Genomic DNA, 24,407 nt, shown 5'->3' with positions numbered 1-24,407 from the left:
AAAAAGCACACTTAGGACCCCCGAGACTCTTTAGCTTTGAAAAAAGACACCAAGGGCCTCCGAGATTTTTTGACATTTAAAAAATTCACACTAGGAGCCCCCGAGATATTTTGGAATTTAAAAAAGACACACTTGGGATTTCCCTGATTTTTTGGCATTTAAAAATACTCACACCAAGGGCTCCTGGGATTCTTTGACTCTGAAAAAACACACCAAAGCCCTCGGAGATTTTTTGGCATTTAAAAAAATCACACTAGAGGCTCCCGAGATATTTTGGCGTCTTAAAAAAAGCACATTTAGGGCCCCCGAGATTCTTTGGCTTTGAAAAAAGACACCAAGGGCTTCCGAGATTTTTTGACATTTAAAAAATTCACACTAGGAGCCCCCGAGATATTTTGGCATTTAAAAAAGACACACTAAGGTTCCTTGAGATTCTTTGACATTAAAAAAAAAAGATACAAAGAGCCACGAGATTCTTTGATATTTAAAAAAGCACACTTGGAGTCCTCGAGATTCTTTGGTTTTGAAAAAGACACTAAGGGCCTCCCGTGATTCTTATGCATTTAAAAATAATAACATTAAGGGCCCCTGAGATTCTTTGGCATTAAAAAAAGATACAAAGGGTCACGGGATTTTTTGACATTTAAAAAAGTCACACTAGGAGCCTCCGAAAATTTTTGGCATTAATAAAAGATACGAACGGTCCAAGAGTTTCTTTGGCTATTTAAAAAAAATCACACTAGGGCGTCCCTATATATTTTGGCAATAAAAAAAACACACTTGGGATCCCCATGATTCTTTGGCTGCTTTTAAAAAATCTCACACTAGGAGCCTCCGAGATTCTTTGGCATTAAAAAAAAGATGCAAAGGGCTTCCGAGATTCTTTGCCATTTAAAAACTCACACTAGGTGTGTTTCTTTGGTTTTGAAAAAAGACACTTGGGATCCTTGTGATTATTTGGCATTTAAAAGAAATCGGACTAGGGGCTCATGAGATTCTTTGGCTTAAAAAAGCGCACACTAGGACCCCTTTGGCATTAAAAAATTAACATTTGCAGCCCCAGAGAATTTTTGGTATTGAAAAACAATGCACTAGAGGTCCCCGAGATTCTTTGGCTTTGAAAAAAGACACTAAGGGCCTCCGAGAATTTTGGCATCACACTAGGGCCTCCCGAAATAATTTGACATTAAAAAAAAAATCACACCAAGGGCCCTCATGATTTTTTAGCATAAGAAAAACACACTAGTCCCACCCGAATTCCCTTGGCATAAAGAAAATCATTCTAAGGGCCCCCAGATCTTTTGGTATTGAAAAAGACACACTAGAAACCCCGTATTTCCTTGCCATTCAAAAACGTACTAGGGCTCCGATATTTTTTAGCATTTAAAAAAGATACAAGGGCCCACGAGTTTGTTTTGGCATTTAAAAAACATACTAGGGACCCCAGAGATTTTTTGGAATTTACAGAAAACACAGTAGGGACCCTCGAGATTCTTTGGCCCTAAAACCTTCCAAAATGTGGCATTAAAAAAGGCACTATGGGGTCCCGAGATCCTTTAGAATTAAAAAATCTCACTAGAGCACCCCCGAGAGTCTTCAAAATGTATTTGGGGGCTCCAAAAGTTTTTCAAGTTTTTTCAAAAATGAAATATGATCCCCCATTCACGTTTTTATTGAACTTCCCTCCCATATGATGTAGAATCAAACAAATTCAGTTTAAACTCTTATTTTTTTATGGATGAGTTGAAATAAAAATGTTGTAGTTGTGCATTTCTTAATAAGATTTGACGATGACACATTATTTAATATATACAGGATGATAATTATTAATTTACGTGAAGTTGGCTTTGAAATATGTCACTGCATTGTAACTTGGGGAGATGTCTTATCAATGATTTCAGATTTTTTAATTAATTTACATTGATAGGCACACCTAGAGATTTATAATGGGAGTAAATGTAAAATATATATATTTAGAATACGAGCGCAGCGAGCACTTTCAGTCAATACTAAAAATATTTTAACGGTACGGCGAGAAGCTGAATTGATAATACAAATTAATAAGTTAAATTCTCAAAATATATTAAGATAATATCAGGAAATATTTTAAAATTGATCAAAATAAGCGCAACATTGGTCTAAAGTTAATTAGACAGAATTTCGCTCGCGTCTGAAGGACAGTCCAACAATCCAAAATCTGGATGCCTAGGGCAAAAACTTAAGTCGGATTCGTAAACAGTATTATGTTATATTATAAACTTAGATAGCATTGACTACGCAAAATTTTGAGGTGACGTCATCAGGTTGTAGGTGGACTTGCTTAGACATATGTTGTTAACGTCTTGCCGTTTCCACAATGTGCCTAAGAGAAAGAAAGGGTTTTTTAATCGCATACAGAAAATATTAACTGTTAACAAAGAAAAAGCCGCCGCCTCCGACGAAAATCGCTAGACATCTGTCTCTGCAAGATCCGCTCTTTCGTTACCTTTCCAGCGGTTTAATGCCTTCCTAATTAATTAATTAACGTTTTTTGGTGTACCGTATATCTAGCAATTTGACGCTGAATAGGTTCTAATTTTAATTTTATTCATTTACCGCACGTTTCGCCATATGGAAGCACGTCTCAGCCGCTCGTTATTGCCAATTTACCGACAGCCAATTTCGCCGGAATGAGATACCCTCTTGTTGACCATATGAGTGCGTACCTGTAGCCAAATCATAATCAGGTTAGCAAACCTATTATCCAACCGGATCGATAGCAGTCGAATCAATCACAATCACACAACTTTTTTCGTTGATTCATTCAAATGCAACGTCACACATGTTGGATCGTTAATTATCGTTATTACAGGCAATTTGGATCAAAATTGGACAGGCAACTGACATCCCGATGTTGGCTCTGACGTTTCCAGGTTTAACGGAAGTTGAAATCTTGACGCTCTTGCTGATGCTGCTGCAGGCACGTCGGCTCGTAAATGCAGACGAGGTTTTGTTGTTTGGGCGAATTTCCTTATTGTTGGAGAGGTATCCTTAGGATTTAATATCGCTGAGGTATTTCGGGAGATGCACAAAGTAGCAGAAATTTAAATATGGAAACTGGAAGGCACGGGGGATTCATATTTGTCTAAGTTTGAAGTGATGTGTTTCTCGATTTGCGACAGGGGCTGCGAGGTATTTTAACTCTCACGGCTTGTACGGAGAGTTTGCACTACTTAAGCGGAAGTGTTATGGAAGGTACACAACGTAGCGTCGTTCGAGATACCTCTGCGTGTGCGGACGGTCTTTGTCTTGTTGAAATTAAGGAACGTGCAATTAGAATAATCGTCATCGAAGTTTAAGCTTGTCGGGCGTCGCAAGATAGGTAGTTGTATTCTCACATCAATCTGCCGTCATCACCCCATAAAATTTCAATAAAAGAAGCCAAAGGCAACTTCGTGACCGTTCCCAGCCGCCAAGAATCGTCATAAAAATTACTTATGCATGTTGGCCGGGTTTCTAAACGTTCCTGTGACACATATACACGATTTATGCTCCCAACCACCGCAAACCGTTTTCGGAGATTATGGAAATTCGGCTTGCGATGTTCGCAACAGACGAAGAGATACACTGAAACATTAGGAATTAAAGCGGTCGTTCGCCGCGGGGTGCTGCGCTCCGTTGTAGGGGATTCCCGCAGAATACTCAAAGGGAATGCTTAGCGGATGCTATTAAGACGACTACGAGGGAGTAAAGCGAAAATGAAGCAGACGTCACGTACAGGAACATTATGACGGAACGGCGACGTTTCGTCCGAAGGGTCCACATACGATTAACTCGTCTTGATTTACCGAGAACCTTGTTTTCGGTTCGGCGTCGCTCGGCTTATAAACAAGACAGCGTGACGAGTGCTCGAACCATTTGTCAAAGGGGATTTACCGCAGCAGCACCTGCCTAAGAACGAAAGCTCATTTTATCACGATTCTGCACTTCACCCCTCCGGATAATCCGGTTAAAAGTCGAAAATTAGCGAAGCGCTTGATAATGGTCCTTTTAATTCGATTTATGCAGAGAGAAAGGCGCGCTTCACAGAGGAACGACACTTCGTGTACTCGTAATCCTGTCGTTATTCATTTGATTTAATTAGGACGATCTAAGGTTGAAACGGCAGGTGGAGAACCGGTCGCTGCGAAATGCGAAATGAGACGGGGTTGCGTAAGCTAATTGGAACGTATCGGACGTTTGGCTGCGTCCTGTGCATTGGCTAATTGGGGTTGTTTCGGTTCAAACCGGGAAATTGCTTCTGGCATGAGAAACGCGTGGGCGAAAAATTACTCGTACTTGTAGCAACTAGAGAAAAACTGATTGTTTTCTAAATTTTTGACAAATATTTTGACCTATTTATGTACCGTTATTAGAAAAAATAACTCTATACAAACAAAGTCTTAACCTTTCTCTTTCAGGATCATAAAAAGTTCTTACGAAATGATGTATAATGGAACAACATCAATTAGTTTTTTCCGTAAGCGCCACAAGTCGTTATTTTAGTCTGATTCGTACAGAGTTGAAAGATCTTTAAGTGAAAAAAAATAGGGCTTAATTTTGCATGTAGCGGTTTTACTTGCTTTTATCCATATATTTATTAAACATTTTAACCATGTTGTTGTTGCGAAAAGGATTAAGAGCAGATTGCCGCTTCCATATTACACAAAAAAATTCAGCAAAAAATTAATCCCGCTAAACTTACATTAACCGACAATATAGCGACTGCGAATAATTTGTTTTAAGCTCATTTTGACCCACTGTCTGTTTGAAAATAATTTGTTGCCATGTACTTTCAAAAATAGAATATTTTTAAGACATATGTGACTTGCAGTTTGGCTTATCAAAACTAATGATATGTTAAAACAGTTCCTTCTGTATAACTAACTGCATTGGGTTACGTTCAGTATTTGCATTTAAAACCAGTAAGGGAATTACCCCCATCAACATTTCAAGGATACACAGCTGTATAAAACATGTATTTTTAACTATTGTTAAATTTTTTTGCCGATTTTTTTAATATTATGGTTCGCAGAGCAACTTAAATTCATATTAAAAAACGGGACACAGTTTTCGACGTTCTTCAGACGCAGAAGATGTAGAATTTTGGATCTAAAAACAATTAATTCCCGTTCTTAAATTGTATATTGACCATTCAAAATTTTATACAGTAAATGCAGATAAATGCAGACAGGATTTCTTCTAAAGTTGTAAAATCTCTTCATAAAATAAATCAAGGACAAAATACGAAAAAGGCTTTAAGTGGTGTAAAATGAAAAACTTATTGATTACCTACTTATTTTTTCAAAATACATAGTTCCCAGGAAAACTTAAATTAATATTAAAAATACCAAGTGGTGCGCAGTATTGGAATATACTAAACCCTGCTCAATATACGGGACACAGATTTCCACGTTCTTCAAAAACGGTGGATGGAGATATTTTCCCTTCATTGAAATGTAATTGCTATTTTTGTACAAACTCTCATATATATTTCAAACTATGACGAATTGGCTTTTTTCGGACTACTTGATTTTTATTTCTGTACGTAACCTAAGGAAGTATTGTAACAAGGCACATTCGACAAATGGCTACTTTCATGTTTTTACGGACGTTATATGACTCCAAGAATATAAAATACTAGGTATTCTGTTTTCGTGTGTCTATTTTTATTAGTCTCCGAAACTACTGGACCGATTGTGTTAAATTTTATATGTATTTTGGACATATGGGATTTTGGTGTTTTGAGAATTTAAGGGTTTTGGTGTTTTGAGGATCTGAGGATTTTGGTGTTATGAAGATCTGATTTGGGCATTGTACTAATTCGGGGATTTGAGGATTTTGTTCTTTTCAGAATTTGAGGATTTGGGGATTTTGGTGTTATGAGGATCTGGGCAATTTGGTGTTATAATGATTTGAGGATTTTGGTGTTGAGAATATGAGAATTTTAGTGCTTCGAGGATTTGACGATTTTGATGTTTCGAAAATTTGGGGAATTTCCTGTTTTGAGAATTTGGGGATTTTATTGCTTCGAGGGTTTGGAAAATTTTTGGTGTTTTGAGGATCTATGGATTTTCGTGTTTTGATAATACGAGCATTTTGGTGCTACGATGATTTGAGGATTTTAGTGTTTCGAGGATGAGGGTTTTGGTGTTTTCAGGATTTGGAAATTTTATTGTTTCGAAGATTTGATTATTTTGTTGTTTTTGAGGATTTGAAGATTTAGGGATTTTGGTGTAATCAGGATCTAAGGATATTTCTGTTATGAGGATTTGGGAATTTTTGTGTTTTAAGAATTTGAGGATTTTGTTATTTTGAGAATCTGAGCATTTTGGTGTTATAGGCAATGATTTGATGGTTTTGATGTTTTGAGGATTTGGGAATTTTACTATTTCAAGAATTTGAGGATTTTGTTGTTTAGAGGCTTCGGAGAATTTAGTGTTTTGGAAATTTAGGCATGCTGGTGTTATGAGGATCTGAGAATTTTTCTGTTATGAGGATTTGGTAATTTTGTTATTTTGAGGATTTGAAGATTTTGGTGTTTTGAAAATTGGAAGATTTTGGTGTTTAGAGCATTTGAAGATTTTGGTATTTTGAGTATTTGGGGATTTTCGTGTTTTGAGGATTTAGGGATTTTGGTGTTTTGGGGATTTGAAGATTTTGGTGTTTTGGAAATTTAGGGATTTTGGTGTTTAAAGCATTTGAAGATTTTGGTGTTTTGAGTATTTGAGGATTTTCGTGTTTTGAGGATTTAGGGATTTTGGTGTTTTGGGGGCTTGAAGATTTTGGTGTTTTGGAAATTTAGGAATTTTGGTGTTTTGAGGATTTGAGGATTTTGTTGTTTTGAGTATCAGTGGATTTTGGTGTTTTAAGAATTTGGGGATGTGGGGATTTGGGGATTTTATTGGTTTGAGTGTTTGGAGAATTTTGGTGTTTTGGGGATACAGAGAGGATCTGGGGATTTTGGCCTTTTGAGGATTTAAGAATTTATGTATTTTAAAGATTTAGGGATTTTGGTGATATGAGGATCTAAAGATTTTTCTGTTATGAGAATTTGCGAATTTTAGTCTTTTGACAATATGAGGATTTTGGTGTTATGATGTTTCGAGGATTTAACGATTTTGATCTTTTGAAGATACAGGAATTTTTATCTTTCGTGGATTTGAGGATTTGGGGATTTTAGTGTCTTGCACATTTGGCGAGTTTCGTGTTTTGGGGTTCGATAGTTTTGGTGTTTTAAGGATTTGGGGATTTTGTTGTTTTCAAGATTTGGAGAATTTTGGTGGTTTGATGAATTGAGGATTTTGGTGTTTTGACGATCTGGGGATTTTAGTGTTATGATGATTTGAGAATTTTTATGTTTCGAGGATGTAAGAATTTTAGTGTTTTGAGGATATGGGAATTTTAGTGTTTCGAGGATATGAGGATTTTGAAGATTGGAGGATTTGGGGACTTTGGTGTTTTGACCATTAGGGGATTTTCGTGTTTTGGGCATTTGAGGATTTTTTGTTTGGAGGATTTGAGGATTTTGGTGGATTGAGGATTTGGAGATTTTGTTGTTTAAAAGATTTGGAGAATTTTGGTGTCGAGGTTTGAAAATGCGAAGATTTTGTTGTTTTGAGGATTTGAAAATTCGAGGATTTTGGTGTTTTGAGGATACAGTGAGGATCCGGGGATTTTGGTGTTTTGAGGATTTAAGAATTTAGGTATTTTAAAGATTTAGAGATTTTTCTGTTACGAGAATTTGGGAATTTTAGTCTTTTGAGAATTGGAGGATTTTAGTGTTACGATGTTTCGAGGATTTAACGATTTTGGTCTTATGGAGGATTTGAAGATTTGGGGATTTTAGTGTTTTGAACATTTGAGGATTTTATTGTTTCGCGAATTTGAGGATTTTGATGTTTTAAGGATTTGAGGATTTTGTTGTTTTCAAGATTTGGAGAATTTTGGGGTTTTGATGAACGGAGGATTTTGGGGTTTTGAGCACATGGGAATTTTAGTTTTTTGAGCACATGGGAATTTTAGTGTTTCGAGGATTTGGGAATTTTGATATTTTGAAGATTGGAGGATTTGGGGTTTTTAGTGTTTGGAGGATTTGAGGATTTTGGTAGATTGAGGATTTGGAGATTTTGTTGTTTAAAAGATTTGCAGAGTTTTGGTGTTTTGAGGATTTTGATGTTTTGAAAATGCGAAGATTTTGTTGTTTTGAGGATTCGAGAATTTGGGGATTTTGGTGTTTTGAGATTTTGGGAATTTGGGTGTTTTAGAGATTTAGGGTTTTTGGTGTTCTGGGGATCTGACGATTTTGATGTTCTAAGGACTTGGGGATTTCGATGTTTTGAGGATATCACAATTTTGGTGTTTTAAGGATTGAGGCTTTAGGGATTTTAGTGTTTTGAACATTTGGGGATTTTGGTGTTTTGAGGATTTGGGGATTTTGGTGTTATGTAAAACGCCACGCAAAATTTTTGGAAATATCCCGACAAAAAAGGTGATGACGTCACTTCGAAATTTTAGATAATTATCCAGACAGCTGTAGAATTAATTGGCTTTTAAATTCTTTTTCTTCTCGATTTCTTGGCATTGTGTCAAAAATACCTAGAAACAGACAATGACTCCACTGACTTTTCTAATTCTAGTGATTATAATAAATTAATAATCAAACACAAAATACGAAAAAGGATCTGAGATATGTGTTAAGTGGTGTTAAATGAAACGATTAAAAATTTGTTGTTTACTTATTTTTCGAACATTTATGGTTCTCAGAACAACTTAAATTAGTACTAAAAATACCAAGTAATGTTACGAAGTTAGGAATTTACCAAGCCCTACTCTATATACCGGGCACACCTTTCGACGTCATTTAATCGAAGAATACTTAAGTAAAAGAAAAAAAAGTAGGCCATTTTTGTTCAAACTGTCAAATATAGTTTAAACTATGATGAAATGACTTCCTTCAAACTAGTTGACTTTTTACTTCCCGAGCGTAAACTAAGGAAGTATTGTAATAAACACCAACCGGCAAATAGCCAAGTTCATGTTTTCTGGACGTTTTATGATACCAACAGTATAAAATAATATCTACTTTTTGTCCTCTGTATGGATTATTAGACAGATAATCTCCGAAACTACTGGATCGATTGTTGTCAAATTTTGTATGTATTCTAGAAATATCGTATATATTGTGGAACGCTGGCCAAAATTTGTGTGCACGGAGGCTGCCAATCAAATTCCGTCGTTAAAGTCTATATTGATTGTTTTATTGGCTATTTTTTATACTTTTTTTTTTACTTAAAATCAGTTCATATACATTCTATAGACAAATTACTAGATAACAACAGCACAGTTAGCGCTGACGATTTCAGCTTATTCACTGATGCTATCAGTGATGGGTGCATCCGTTGCGCAGTTCTTTCGTTTTGACCCACACGCTACCACAAAAATGTAAATACGTTTCTAAATAGTACACTTCCACGAACGCCACATGCCCAAGAAAGGCAAACATCGTGATTTACGGAGCAGAAATTACCCAAAGCAAAATACAGTTGCAAAGCCATTTGTTTCTGGAAAGGTTAGCAACCTAACCGAACAGCTGAGTCAACAATTAATTACTAGTAAAATGAGCCGCATGACACCTGTGGGAGGATTTAGAACCCAAATTACAACCCGCCATAAACGCAATCAAACTGGGCCATCTAGCCAACCGCAATGTGCACGAAATTGCAGGAGTGCCAACATTAACAAAAAATCGTTAGTACCACGAAACGAACCGACCGCATCAATTTTCTAATAGACCACCTCGCCAAATAATTGGTTCACGTTCCAGTGTTCCGATTCACATCTGTGGGCGTCCGCCGTTCTTTTTTATGACCCAATCTTGCGTGCATCCTAGGTGCTACACCTACATTTAAATCCATTAAAGAAAAAAGATCATCGCGGTCATTATGGCGAGCTGAAGGTGTGATTAACCGTACTGAGGAAAAAATGATTATGTCAGTATGACGGTGACCTCGTCAAAGTAACTGAACTGGGACAAGAATAGCGCAAAACAGGTAAATGAGGCATATGGTACACGAAAAATTAGTACTACCACTGAGAAATGCCACCTTAATGGACGGTCATCTACAATAGCATTTAACTGCTGCTGCAACTAAGACGCTTAATGCGACATGTGTTACGGCACCATTAAAAATACTAAACGATCTTGTTACTCCCGGAGTATGTGGGAATGGAATCGAGTACCGAAAGCCAGATTGGTGAGAGTGTTACGGGTACTTCTTAATCTTCAAACCGCAATTAAAGCGCTGTAGTTGCATGTAGGAAAACACGTCCAAACACTCCTCCTACATTCGCAGAAATTATCATTAAACGAATGCTTGGCTGTCAATTAATGAGATGCACATGCAGAGGAGCTTTTGTCCGGAATCATCGAAGGCTCAATTAGTACCTGTGACACCACACAATAAATTCTATGTCCAAATTGGACGCTCATCGAGAACCCATTCAACGACTGGTTGCCCGAAGATAATTTCGTAAAAACAAGCTATTAAGGTACTACCAAACAAGTACTAAAAAAAAAAGAGGAAGCATTCCATCCATCATTGTAGCAAGATATTTCCAAAGGAAGCACGAAAATAGTCTTCAGCACAAGCTTGAAACTTAAGTCGGAACGTTCGAAGACGAAACCTACTTTACTTAAGTAACAAAGTAGATGAAGACAACCTCTTTCATTGCGCATAATTAGCATGATTGTCGTAATAATTCGTTGCACGCCGAGCGTTTAATCCGCGTCATCATCAGTTCCTCTAACTACTCGAAAGTGTCTCGTTTTACTCATTATCGTAAAGTGGTGTGTAATTTCGTCGAATGCAAAGTACATTCGCTAAAACCAGTTTGCAAGCCCATTCATCAAAATTTTTCAAAATGTCAATTGCCCTCGCCGGAAATCCAATCTAAACAACAAGAAAATTTTAATGAGAACGATTTATTTTATCCTTTATACTCACTCACTCACTCCTAATAACCCTCGAATTTTTCGCCCGCGATAACAATCCGAAGTAAAAGTAACTTACGTAATCATTAGCTCGCCGTAAATTTTACTCTCGTGTTCAATATTTCATTTTTATAATTGGCAAACACATCTCCAATTATCTAATTAAATTTACGATTCAACTCTTTATCATAAAACCCGATCGCCGGGATGTTTATTTAATTATCTCCCTAACGCCAGAAAGACGTACCAGACGGCAAACGTGATCAATTTAAAAATACAGTTCCGTACTGGAACGTGATTAGGTTGTGGCCGGCTGAAATTCGGTTTGGGCCATTAGGAAAAAACGCAATTTCGGCGAGCACCTCGAGATTCGCAAGGACGTCACGAACGTAGCGGTTAAAGGATTTTAGCGCTAGCTCGAAAAATTGCTTCGTTCGGATTTCGAAGAGGCAACGGAAAAAAAAAGCAAAACGAGGGACTCGGGCTTCCGCGTTTCGCTTCCGCCACGAATTGACAACGCAGGAACGACTACAAGGGCGGGATTTTGGCGATGAATGCGGGGGACAAGGCGCCTTCGAAAAACATATATGAACAGCACAGGGCGGAAAAGCGAACCGTGTGGTACGCCGAAAAAAAAAACAGAAAAAGGAAACAAAACAGAAAATTCAGACGAAACACAATATTTTTTAAAGAAAGTTTTGTATAGAATTTCAGAAAGGGACCTATTCCAAAACAATTAGAATGACCGCTTTCTGGAAAATATCCGGTGTCATTCATATGAAGGAAAAATTATTTGGGGAAAAGTGAAAGTTGTCAGATAAATATGAAAATAGCTAACTTTACATCCCGGAAGCCACTTCTAACCTAAAAAATGCGAGCGCAGCGAGCACGTTTAAGTTACTAGAGTCATTCACACTTTAGAAGTTACAAAAAGTTTTAGCGTTCAACTTGTGTAGTAGATAATATAGAAGCTTTATTAATAATAATATAACTTCTCGTTGACACGTGCTCGCTGCGCACCATTTTAATCATGATTTTTTAAAGTAATTTCATAAAATTATTTATAAATCAATCGTTAACAAGATTCTTCAGGTTATGATGCTAAATTGGCCTAAAAAGAGAAACCAATAAAATGCGATTTGAGAATTTTCGTGTTTTAACGATTTAGGGGTTTTTGGTGTTATGAGGATCTGAGGAATTTTGTGTTTTGGAGATTTGAGGATTTTTGTGTTTGAGGATTTAATGATTTTGGTGTTTTGATGATTTGGAGAATTTTGGTGTTTTGAAAAATGGAAGATATTGGTGTGTTGAGGATTTGAGAATTTGGAGATCTTAGTGTTTTGAGGATTTGAAGATTTTGGTATTTTGAGGATTTGAGGATTTTGGTGTTACGATCATTTGAGGATTTTGATGTTTCGACGATTTAAGCATTTTGGTGTGTTGAGGATATGGGAATTTTAGTGTTTCGAAGATTTGAAGATTTTTATGTTTTGAAAATTTACGGATTTGGGGATTTTAGTGTTTTGAGCATTTGGGGATTTTCGTGTTTTCGGGATTTGGGGTTTAGTGTTTTGAGGATTTAATAGTTTTAGTGTTTTGATGATTTGAGGATTTTATTGTTTCAAAGATTTGAGGAGTTTAGTGGATTGAGGGTTTGGGGATTTCGATGTTTTGAAAATTCGAAGATTTTGGTGTGTTGAGGATTTGAGTATTTGGGGATTTTAGTGTTTCGAGGATTTGGAGAATTTTGGTGTTTTGAAAATTTGAAAATTTTGGTGTTTTGAGGATTTGAGAATTTAGGGATTTTAGTGTTTTGAGCATTTGGGGATTTTCGTGTTTTAACGATTTAGGGGTTTTGGTGTTATGAGGATATGAGAATTTTGATGGATTGGAGAATTGGGGACTCTATTAATTCCAGGATTTGAAGAATTTTGGTGTTTTGAAAATTGGAAGATTTTGGTGTGTTGAGGATTTGAGAATTTGGAGATCTTAGTGTTTTGAGGATTTGAAGATTTTGGTGTTTTGAGGATTTGAGAATTTGGGGATTACAGTGTTTTGAGCATTTGGGGATTTTCGTGTTTTAACGATTTAGGGGTTTTGGTGTTATGAGGATATGAGAATTTTGATGGATTGGAGAATTGGGGACTCTATTAATTCCAGGATTTGAAGAATTTTGGTGTTTTGAAAATTGGAAGATTTTGGTGTGTTGAGGATTTGAGAATTTGGAGATCTTAGTGTTTTGAGGATTTGAAGATTTTGGTGTTTTGAGGATTTGAGGATTTTGGTGTTACGATCATTTGAGGATTTTGATGTTACGAGAATTTGAGGATTTTGCTGTTTTGAAAATTATAAGATTTTGGTGTGTTGAGGATTTGAGAATTTGGGGATTTTAGTGTTTTGAAGATTTTGATATTTTGAGGATCTGAGGATTTCGGTGTTATGATGATTTGAGGATTTTGATGTTTCGAGGATTTAAGCATTTTGGTGTTTGAGGATATGGGAATTTTAGTGTTTAGAGGATTTGAAGATTTTTATATTTTGAAAATTTGCGGATTTGGGGATTTTAGTGTTTTGAGCATTTGGGGATTTTAGTGTTTTGAGCATTTGGGGATTTTCGTGTTTTCGGGATTTGGGGTTTAGTATTTTGAGGATTTAATAGTTTTAGTGTTTTGATGATTTGAGGATTTTATTGTTTCGAAGATTTGAGAATTTTAGTGGATTGAGAATTTGGGGATTTTGATGTTTTGAAAATTCGAAGATTTTGGTGTGTTGAGGATTTGAGTATTTGGGGATTTTAGTCTTTCGAGGATTTGGGGAAATTTGGTGTTTTGAAAAATTTGAAAATTTTGGTGTTTTGAGGATTTGAGAATTTCTGAATTTTAGTATTTTGATAATTTGAGAATTTTGGTGTTTTAACGATTTATGGGTTTTGGTGTTATGAGGATCTGAGAATTTTTATGAATTGGGGAATTGGGGATTCTATTAATTCCAGGATTAGGAGAATTTTGGTATTTTGAAGATTCGAAGATTCTGGTGTTTTGAGGATTTGAGAATTTAGGGATTTTGGTTTTTTGAGAATTTGAGAATTTTGGTGTTTTAAGGATTTAGGGTTTTGGTGTTATGAGGATGTGAAGATTTTTCTGGTAGGAATTTAGGAAACTGGGTATTTTGAGAATTTGAAGATTTAGATGTTTTGAGGATCTGTGGATTTTGGTGTTATGGTAATTTGAGGATTTTGGTGTTTCGAGGTTTTAAGGATTTTGCTGTTTTGAAGATTTGAGAATTTTAGTGGATTGAGGATTTCATTCTTTCGAGGATTTGGAGAATTTTGGTGTTTTAAAGATTCGAAGATTTTGGTGTTTTAAGGATTTAGGAGTTCTGGTGTTATGAGGATATGAGGATTTTTCTGTTATGACGAGAGAATTTGAAGATTTCGGTGTTTTGAGGATCTATGGATTTTAGTGTTATGGTGATTTGAGGATTTTGTTATTTTAAGTATTTGAGCTTTTGGAGATTTTAGTGTTTCGAGGATTTAAGGATTTTGGTGTTTTGAGGATATGGAAATTTTTGTATTTCGAGAATTATAGGAATTTACCAAACCCTACTCTATATACGGGGCACACCTTTCGACGTCGTTCAAACGTAGGATGGAAATCAATTCTCTTCGTGGAAATATATGTTGACCAATTCCCATTTTTCTCAAATATATAGTTTAAACTATGATTTTCGTCTGCGGGAAACAAGGCGCTTTCGAAAAATATACAAGAACAGCACAGGGCGGAAAAGCGAACCATGTGGTACGCCGAAAAAACAGAAATAAAAAAGTTTTAACGTTCACCTTGTGTAGATAATATAGAAGTTTTATTAATAATTCAACTTCTCATCGACACGTGCTCGCTACGCTCCATTTTAATCCTGATTTGAAAGCAATTCTCATAAAATGACTATGAAGCTAAATTAGCCTAAAAAAAGAAACTACGAAAATGCGAACGTAGGGAGTACGCCGAGGTTACTGGATCCATTCAAACCTTAATGTAACAAACAGTTTTAAAGTTCACCTTGTTTAGACAATATAATTATTTCAATAATAGAATACAAGATGTCCTTGTGAAATTAAATTTAAAAAAAATGATCGAAGGTATTTTGACACAACTTTGTAGAGAGGGGGGAGATAAAGTTTTATTACCAATTTAACATCCTTAGGTGAACCTTACAACAAAAATACAAAATTAAATTGTATTGTTATATTTTAAATTGACATAGACAGACAGACATACGACAGACAGACAGATGGAAACGTCTACGACTACATACTTACTCTTGGTTAAAAATTACCCCAAGAACCTAATTTAATATATCAGGTCTATAAAATGGCCATTTTTACAAAAAAAACCCATTTTGCAAATGTGTCTATCGCTTCCTTATCATGGGACACCAACCTTGGCAATGTCTAGTTCGCATTTTGATTCGCTATAGGTAGACAAAAGTTTCATAATATGTATTTAAAATGCTGATTACGAACCACAACGACGATAAATGAACATAAAGCGTTACTTACTCCGTCAGTAAAACAAGACAACATGCGACAACAATACCTAGTGGTATTCCTTTGTGTGTTTGCCTTTGTTCGACTGGAAGAAGGTAACTAAGATAAAAAAAAAGTGTTTTTGTTGTTCTTGTTTTTGAATCTGATGCTTTAAAAAAATGTTGTAGAACCTGGACTTGACTTGTCTCGAGTTTCTGAAGCTATACAACAAGATTTTTTCAATCTTTGCAACGGTATTGGTTTATTGCACAAAAACGTTCATGGGGATGTTGTGACTATCGATAACATAAAATTCTACTTATGGCGAACAAAAAAATCCAAAAAGTACACCATCCTGGACCCTCGTAACCCCACTAAATTAATCAACAAGAAAGCACAGTATGTTTTCTTTGTTCACGGTTGGTTGGAAAATGTGAATACTAGCTGGTACAACAATTTGAAACACTCGTTTTTCGAAATCAATCCAGAATTGTATGTGATTCAAGTGGACTGGTCAGAGTACGCCGGCAAGGATTATATCATAGCATTGTATGACACGCGAGAAGTTGGTAGGTCGTCTTTGAAACTAATGATCAAGTTTTCAAACTCAAAACACCACTCTAGGTAATCTTATCGGAAAACTGATTATTAATTTGCACCAAACGTACTCCGTTCCGCTGGATAATTTCATGGTACTGGTTGGGCATTCTTTAGGAGGACAGGTGTGTGGTTTTGCAGGCAAACATATAAAAAAATATCTTGGGAAAAAAATTCCAAGGATCGTAGCTCTAGATCCCGCTGGAGTTTTTTTCGAGGATGCACCTGAGAGCGAAAAACTGAACCCAGAAGACGCCTCAGTCGTCGAAGTAATTCACACCAGCGGTGGAAGGATCGGGTATAAGGAACCTTGTGGTACCATCGACTTTTTTCCAAACGGTGGTAGTTGGCAGGCGGGGTGTATCAAAGAAGCTATTTTTAATATGACTGACCTCAAAACGAAGGGTGACATTGTAGTTCTTAAATGACAGGACCTTTCTGAATGAGAGTTTCAGTTTCGTGCTCGCATTTTAGGAGCTGGCGGTTCTACATAGAAGCCGTAGCTAACCCCCAATCTTTTAGAGCAAGGAAATGCAAGAGCTGGGAGGATTATACTAAGAAACCGGATTCGTGTGAAGATGATTATGAGACGATGGGGGATTTACACACTCATAAACGGGGAAAGTACTACCTGATAACAAACGAAAACCCTCCGTTTTCTCAGTAACGCGACTACCCGGAAAGTACTACTCATTAAACTATTTTAGTAAAATTTGCATTGTAAAATACTACGATAAACAGGTGTTAAGGACACGTGGTTTTTGTCGACTTTGCAATTCGTGTTCGAGCGTTATTTACGTTTATATTTCCTGAAAGCAGCAACGAATGTCCGCATCAGCGAACGCGATCCGAACACAAAGATCCAATCTCCCATTATTTAGCAAAATAAACAGTCATTATGAAAATCAAGCACCTTTATCGATATCTTGTTTGCCAGCAGCAACAGAATCTGAATTTCTTTACAAATTGCTCTAATTTTTCCAAAGAGAGGCGATAGCGCCTATCGCGACCTGCAATCAGCACTTCAATCAGATCTGTCACGATTTGTTTTTGCTCGATTTCGATTTTTTAAATTACACATCCATCCGTCTCTCTCGCCGTTTCATTCAATTCCATTTCAGGCTGAGTAAGCGCTGTGTCAAAAAACTGCAACGAATCCGTTACGCAAAAGAAACAATTTGCCGTTGAGAGAGATATAAACGATCAATCAGGCAACGAACTTTACCTACCAAACATTATGAAAGCGATTCAGACACTAACTGTACAAATAACATGTGTGTTTGCTTCTGTGCGGTTTAGATAAAAGTTCGCAGAAAACTGAACGCGGATGCGGAGATTTAGTTTTCAGCGCTAATCGATAGAGATTGTCTGTCTCGCTCTTTTTTTGAGATGGTCGGCGATTAGTAAACGCGAGTTTTGTTTTTTCAGACACTTTCAACAATGGATTGAATCTCAGCAGGATTAATCCGTTCCTTATTTATTTTCTTTTAATTACCGCCGTATTTTGTGCACTCCGTGCCGTTTTATCGCCGAAATCTCACCGGAAACCGCACTTCGAATAGGAAATGTAATCGCGGCCAACCTAATTAAGCTTAATAAAAGAATTTAACAGTAAATGCACAAATGCCATGTTCTTTTTCAACAATTAAGATCGTATCGGCTATTGCAGGAATGATCTACGACCGCTACTGTGCTTCGCATTTATCATTCAGAATTTCTTCAGAAGCGAATTCCTGGTAAAAAACGAATTTCACACTATCCTTAATACGCGGTTTTTGCATTCCATTACTTTTTTCGCCATTAAACGCTGCTGTACGCAAGCCGCGGTCCCGTTTTGAGGAATTTACATCTAATCTGTAATAAATATAAAAATCTTAATTAAATTTTTAATTCGATGAGGTGGTGATCGATAATTTATTCGGCCGAATTCATTAGTGGCGGGATTTCTGTCAACTTTATTATTTTAGTAGTTGTTCAATTAAGGAAATTTTATCGGGGAGTTTATCGCTAGATTGTTGTTTATGTTGGGTGAACCGTGATTGTAACGATACACCAAAACTTAATTAAAAATGTAATTAATGACTGTGGTGTTTTCGCAACGAAATTTAATACGTCGCGACGAGTTCGTTATTTTTGCGAAATTTCGGAAACAGTTACTTTTTTTGCATTAATGTTGTACTTGTAATGATGCAATTAACATAAAATAAAATTTATATTTATGTGGAATAATAATAATGTTTCAAGAAAGCTCACCGCTGCAGTAGGTTTGGTGACTGATTTATACTAGTGACAGATTACCAAGATTATACAGTTTTGTTTAATGCTGGAGGCGAATTTACATGTATTAGCATAATGTTATTCACAGATGAGCGCCTGTGTACGAAAGACTGTCCCAATTTACATCTAATGTAATTTTGACGTGAGCGCTTCTCCAAAGGTTTTGATGTTTTAAAACTGTAACGTAATTAAAATATTTAACACGCTTCAGATCATCCTGACGTATTCTGTTTATTTTTGGCTGTGGTAGAATCTTCTTTATTTTTTTTACCTTTTATTCTATTACTTAATCTATTTCTATTGTAGTTAATATGCGATTAATTCCACTAATTTGACGCAAAAATGTCAATTTTTTCTCTTGTGTTGCAACAAAATTTCGGTGACGGTCCGGGATTTCGCTGATAACGCGCGGGGGTGGCGTGCCTCAGTGCCAAGCCTTGGGCCGACTAGTGCCACTGACCAGAAACTCGTCTGTGCGGTCACCTTCACGCCACCGGAGGTTGCGCCTTTAGTCGGGAGCGGCGGTGCTCGGGCGCCAGCTTCCTCTCCGGAGACACGGATCTGGTCTGATGAGCGCCCGCGGAAGCAAGAAATAAAACGGAGGAAATTTTTAAACAATAATCGGGTTTCCGGCTCGCGAAAATTTGCTTCGTTGGATTGTTTCACTTCTGAAATTCCCTCCTTTGGTCATGCAACTAAATTTAGAAATTTTTGGTCTTTTCTGCCTTTAGGTGGCTATTACCTCGACAGACGTCACTTTATTAAAGAGAAACCACGGCGGTTTTCACATTAGGAAAAAAAGTCCATCGATTGCTCGATGAAGAGTTGTAGATTTTCAACAGAGCGTGATGTTAGGTATCAGATCATCTGATTTTAAAACTTATGTTTTGCTATTACAACCTATCGACAGATTAAATTTTTTTGCTATATTATTTCTATTCTTATTTCTCAGCTCGTTTTCCTTTTATTCAACCTTCTGCGTTCCTATTTTCTTTCCTTTTTCTTTTTACTGCTTTTTCTTCATTCTCCTGTTTCATATCTTCCATATTGCATATTTGCTGTGTACCATTTCGCCTTTTTTTCTAAATGTGTTTTCAGGTTTCTCCTTTTTTTTTCCTCTCACCTTATCATTTTTAGGATTTAGTGTGCCCAATATAATTTCTCACCTAACCTGATCTGAACTGAACTTGGACCTCACCTGACGCAATCGACTTATATTGCGGAAATGAGACGATTAGGTTAATTTTCTACATTCTGGCCTCTGTAGATACAAAAAAAATCGTCAAAAGAATGTCAAAAATGTTACTTTTCAATCTTATTTTGGTGAAATTTTATGAGTTCTGAAGTATATTTCGACATGTTTTGACGATTCTGATGGACCTGACGAACTTGCGATGTCTAGAATCAACTTAGTTTACGAAAAGGAGAAGACGGGTTTAATTTTTCACATCCTGACTGAAGTTGACCTGACTGGAACTGATTTAACAGGACGTTCCCTGACTTTAGTTGTCCTGACTTAACTAGCACTGACCTAGTTGTTTGAGAATTTGTGGATTTCAGTGTTTTGATAATTTGAGAATTTTGGTGTTTTAACGATTTAGGGGTTTCGGTGTTATGAAGATCTGAGAATTTTTCTGTAATGAGTATTTAGGAATTTTGTGTTTCGAGGATTTGAGGATTTTGGTGGTCTGAGAATCTGAGGGTTTTCGTCTTTTGGGGATTTGAGGATTTGGTGTTTGAGGATTTAATGGTTTTGGTGTTTTGAGGATTTGGAGATTTAGATGGATTGGGGAATTGGGGATTTTATTAATTCCAGGATTTGAAGATTTTGGTGTTTTGGGGATTTTGAGAATTTGAGAATTTAGGTGTTTTAAGGACTTGAAGATTTTGATGTTTTCAGGATTTGTGGATTTTGTTGTTATGGTAATTAGAGGATTTTGGTGTTTTATGGATTTGAGGTTTTAGGGATTTTATAATTTTGAACATTTGGGAATTTTTGGTGTTTCGAAGATTTAAGAATTTTGCTGTTTTGAGGATCTGGAAATTTTAGTGTTTCGAGGATTTGAGGATTTTGATGTTTTGAGGATTTGAGAATTTTAGTGGATTGAGGGTTTCATTCTTTCGAGGATTTGGAGGATTTTGGTGTTTTAAAAATTCGAAGATTTTGGTGTCTTGAGGATTTGAGCATTTGGGGATTTTGGTATTTTGAGAATTTGAGAATTTTGGTGTTTTGAGAATTTGAAAATTTTGGTGTTTTGAGGATCTGTGGATTTTGGTGTTATGGTGATTTGAGGATTTTGGCATTTTAAGGATTTGAGGTTTTGGGGATTTTAGTGTTTTGAGCATTTGGGGAATTTGGTGTTTCGAGGACTTAAGGGTTTTGGTGTTTTGAGGGTATGGAAATTTTTGTGTTTCGAGGATTTGAGGATTTTGGTGTTTTAAAGATTCGAAGATTTTGGTGTCTTGAGGATTTGAGAATTTGGGGATTTTGGAGTTTTAAGGATTTAGGGGTTTTGGTGTTATGAGGATATGAGGATTCTTCTGTTAGCAGGATTTAGGGATTTTGGTGTTTTGAGGATCTGTGGACTTCGGTGTTATGGTGATTTGAGGGTTTTGGTATTTTAAAGATTTGAGGTTTTGTTGACTGACTGGATCTGCCCTCATTAGGTCTGCTGTGATTAAACTGCTGCTCTGATTATGTTTGGTCCTACTGGACCTAATCTGACACAATTGACTTATTTTGCGAAAAGGAGACGATTATACTTAATGTTCGACATTCTGGCCTCTGTAGATACAAAAAATTCGTTAAAAGAATGTCAAAAATGTTACTTTTCAATCTTATTTTGGTGAAATTTTATGAGTTCTGAAGTATATTTCGACTTGTTTTGACGATTCTGATGGACCTGACGAACTTGCGATATCTAGAATCGACTTATTTTACGAAAAAGGGAAAACAGGGTTAATTTTTCGCATCCTGACTGAAGTTGACCTGACTGGAACTGATTTAACTGACTTTACTTGTCCTGACTTAACTAGCACTGACCTAGTCGGTCTGGGCGTGTTTTTCTCTGAACTGGACTTGGCCGGTCTAGAACAAACTGGTCCTAACTTGACTGGACCTGATCTGACTGGACCCGACCTGAGTGAACCAGACCTGACTACCTAACTTATCTGGACCTAACATGATCGGACTGGAAGGAATCAGAGCCAACCAAATTGGACCTGACTTGACCTGACTTGATTGAATCTTATCCGAATGGACGATACCTGACTGGACCTGACCTGATCGAACTTGACCGAACCTGACGTGACCGAACTTGACCGAACCTGACCTGACTGGATTTGCCCTCATTGGATCTGCTGTGATTAAACCTGTTCTGATTATGTTTGATCCTACTGGACTTCACCTGACAAAATCGAATTATTTTGCGAAAAGAAAACCATTTGGTTAATTTTCCATATTCCCTGACTGTGGTTAATGTTCCATATTCCCTGACTGGACTTTACCTGACTTTACTTGACTTTACTTGTTATGAGTAGATCTGACTTAACTAGCACTGGTCTAGTCGGTCTGGACGTGTTTTCCTCTGAACCGGACAGAAAAAAATGGCTTTGATTTGACTTAACTTAACCTAACTGCTCCCGACCTGAGTGGATCAGAAGGAACTGGACTTGTTCTCAGTGGACCAGACCTAACCTGGGAAGATTTGACCTATACTGGTTTATTTGGATCTCATCCGAATGCCCCTGACCTAACTGGACCTCACTTAATTGGACCTAATCGGACCAGAGCGACCTGACTGGAGCCGTCCTTTTTTTTCATCTGAACCGGACTTGATCGTACCAGAGCAAACTGGATCTGACTTGACTGCATCCAACTTAACTGGACCAGACCTGACTACCTAACTTGGCTGGACCTAACATGACCGGACTGAATAGACCAGATCAGACCTGACGTTTCCTCTCCTGTGAACCGGACTTAACTTGCGAAGAGTTAACTGGAGCTGACCTAACTGGACGTAACCTCCTGGACTTTACCTAACTGCACCTGACCTGACTGCACTTGACTTGACCGGACCTGATCTAACTGGATCTCACATAACTGGACCAGATCCAAGTACTTGACTTGACTGGACCTTACACGATCCAACTGGACTGACCTGACTGTAACCTACGTTTTTTTCTTGTGAATGAACTTGATCAGACCTGACCTGACCTGACCTGACTGTACGGTTTTTATGGCTGAGATCAAAGCGTCTACCGTTCTACTTGTGTATGAACTTGACATTTTCCCTCAACCGTCAAAATTTCGATCCTTCTGCACGCATTTTCTGCACCCTGTATACGTTCCTCCTCGTGAGAAATCTTCCGTTTAAAAATCCCCCTTGAAACAAATAAGCTTTCCGTCCGTAATCACGCCGTCCCATCCTTCGAATGCGAGAAAGCGTCGCCATAAAACAGTGTCGATTTGTCAATGACTGTTGCAGTGTAAGTTTAATCAAAAAATCAGGCGAAACGAGCAAACGTGCCTATGTTAAACAAGTTGCTTCTCGTGCCGACTGTGGGCGTATCGTCATCAGGAGCTGCCAACCGGCGGTTGACAAGTGCAGAGCTTACACGACTCGAATTGCACACTGTTTATCTTTGTTAAATAATGGTTAGTTGTGTTTTGTCTTCGGTACAGCTTCTGTTTACTCTCGTCCCATTTTCGAGAGCAGCCGCCCCCGTCGCCGCCGCGCTCCCACGACCCCGAAGCTCCCCCACGGAAAAATGCACAGGTCATTATCGCGCTCATCGGGAAAGGGAAAGTGGCCAAGAAACGACCGTGGCCTTTATTCGATGGATTATTCCGTCAATATTGACTCGAGATCCCATGAGAGCTTCCTAAGAGCGGCGAAGAGAAACGGCGTTTGCAATATTTAATGAGTCTTTCTAGGAACTTTTGATCTCTTTGATTAGGCGGTCCGGGCGAATTAAGGCTGTGATTGGAGAGGGATAGGACGAAGATATAAATTTTGAATGGGTTGAAACGCAGTCAACACTAAACACGAAATGCAGTGGATATTGGCGAAATCACAAGCGGAAATCGCAAGTATAACACAGACAATTAATTAAGCCGTGAAATCTGGTCATTAGTTTATTGAGGAAAGAAAGGACACAAATGGTAGAAATAGAGCGGTGATATTCGGTAATCGGATGCTAGTTTTTATGACATCCCGATACCATTGACGATAGCCTAAAGGGTCTTTTTTGACACGATGACCACACTTTTCCCAAAACCGGAGTTCTCACACCCAAAGTGCAGTTCTTTGTTTTGTAAGAAAGTTGTCAGTGTGATGAGGCAAGTCGTGATTTAAAATACCCGGTCTATCAAGGAAAGAGGTTCGGTATAGATAAGGTTGTGGATCATTGTGTGTATTCTGTTCCAGTTATTGTTAAGTCTTTTGCGTCTAATGGGATTGCTTTCGCGTCCCGTGTTTCCGAGTTTAAAAAGCCCGAAGTATCTGGAAAAATATAAGCGAATTGATATTCCGGAGCCACGGAGCTGCTCCGGGCGTCGTAGGCGTCGTCGCAGGATTTCAGCACGGTCACCATTCGTCAATTACGTGGTTGCCTTGCAGACTTTTAATGTCTGCGCGGTTTAATAACGTTGCTGCCTTCAAGACCAGTGCAATAATAACTGATGATGTGTTGCGCTGCCTATGAATACACGATCCTTTTACTTCCCCTTTAATTTGCTTATCCCAGCCATATATGGCATCTAATTACATGTTATTGCTATTATCATCACTCTTTGTACTCTCCATGCGGATTATTCGATACTTTCTTATTCATGAACGGTTCGTAGCGTACTCGCCACATTGTTTCCCTTTCCTCCGGAATGTTTTGTTTTAAACGAGTTTCCTCGTCGATTTTCCCTCCCCGCGTGTCTTTTTAGTATTCACCGACCGATTTGATTTCGGCCAACGCCACCATGCGAAGTACGGTCACGTCCTG

At 37.5% G+C, this 24,407-nt stretch overlaps 2 protein-coding genes across 4 annotated transcripts in view; both read left to right on the top strand.

The window, feature by feature from the left end:
• Nucleotides 1-24,407, top strand: part of LOC135125191 (autophagy-related protein 16-1) — a 408,090-nt gene that overhangs the window by 90,975 nt on the left and 292,708 nt on the right. The window lies entirely within an intron of this gene.
• LOC135124783 (phospholipase A1-like) lies at nt 15,555-18,245 on the top strand. Its single transcript, XM_064049998.1, has 4 exons — nt 15,555-15,652; nt 15,725-16,105; nt 16,161-16,538; nt 16,589-18,245. The coding sequence occupies exons 1-4, from the start codon at nt 15,592-15,594 to the stop codon at nt 16,798-16,800; spliced, it is 1,032 nt and encodes a 343-aa protein (XP_063906068.1). The 5' UTR covers nt 15,555-15,591; the 3' UTR covers nt 16,801-18,245.

The sequence above is a fragment of the Zophobas morio genome, unplaced genomic scaffold, assembly GCF_036711695.1.
Source record: "Zophobas morio isolate AGI-343-1 ecotype UQ-CSIRO unplaced genomic scaffold, CSIRO_AGI_Zmor_V1 ptg000008l, whole genome shotgun sequence".
Classification (NCBI taxonomy): Eukaryota; Metazoa; Arthropoda; class Insecta; order Coleoptera; family Tenebrionidae; genus Zophobas; species Zophobas morio.
Note: the sequence above shows the minus strand (reverse complement) of the source record. Positions and strands in the feature narration are given on the sequence as shown.

What these genes read in the sequence shown, in the direction of transcription:
- LOC135124783 (XM_064049998.1), top strand. Translation starts at nt 15,592, where the DNA reads ATGCGACAACAATACCTAGTGGTATTCCTTTGTGTGTTTGCCTTTGTT. An exon ending in CTTTGTTCGACTGGAAGAAG is followed by an intron (nt 15,653 to 15,724) that starts GTAACTAAGATA and finishes AAAATGTTGTAG; the next exon opens with AACCTGGACTTGACTTGTCT. An exon ending in GTATGACACGCGAGAAGTTG is followed by an intron (nt 16,106 to 16,160) that starts GTAGGTCGTCTT and finishes ACACCACTCTAG; the next exon opens with GTAATCTTATCGGAAAACTG.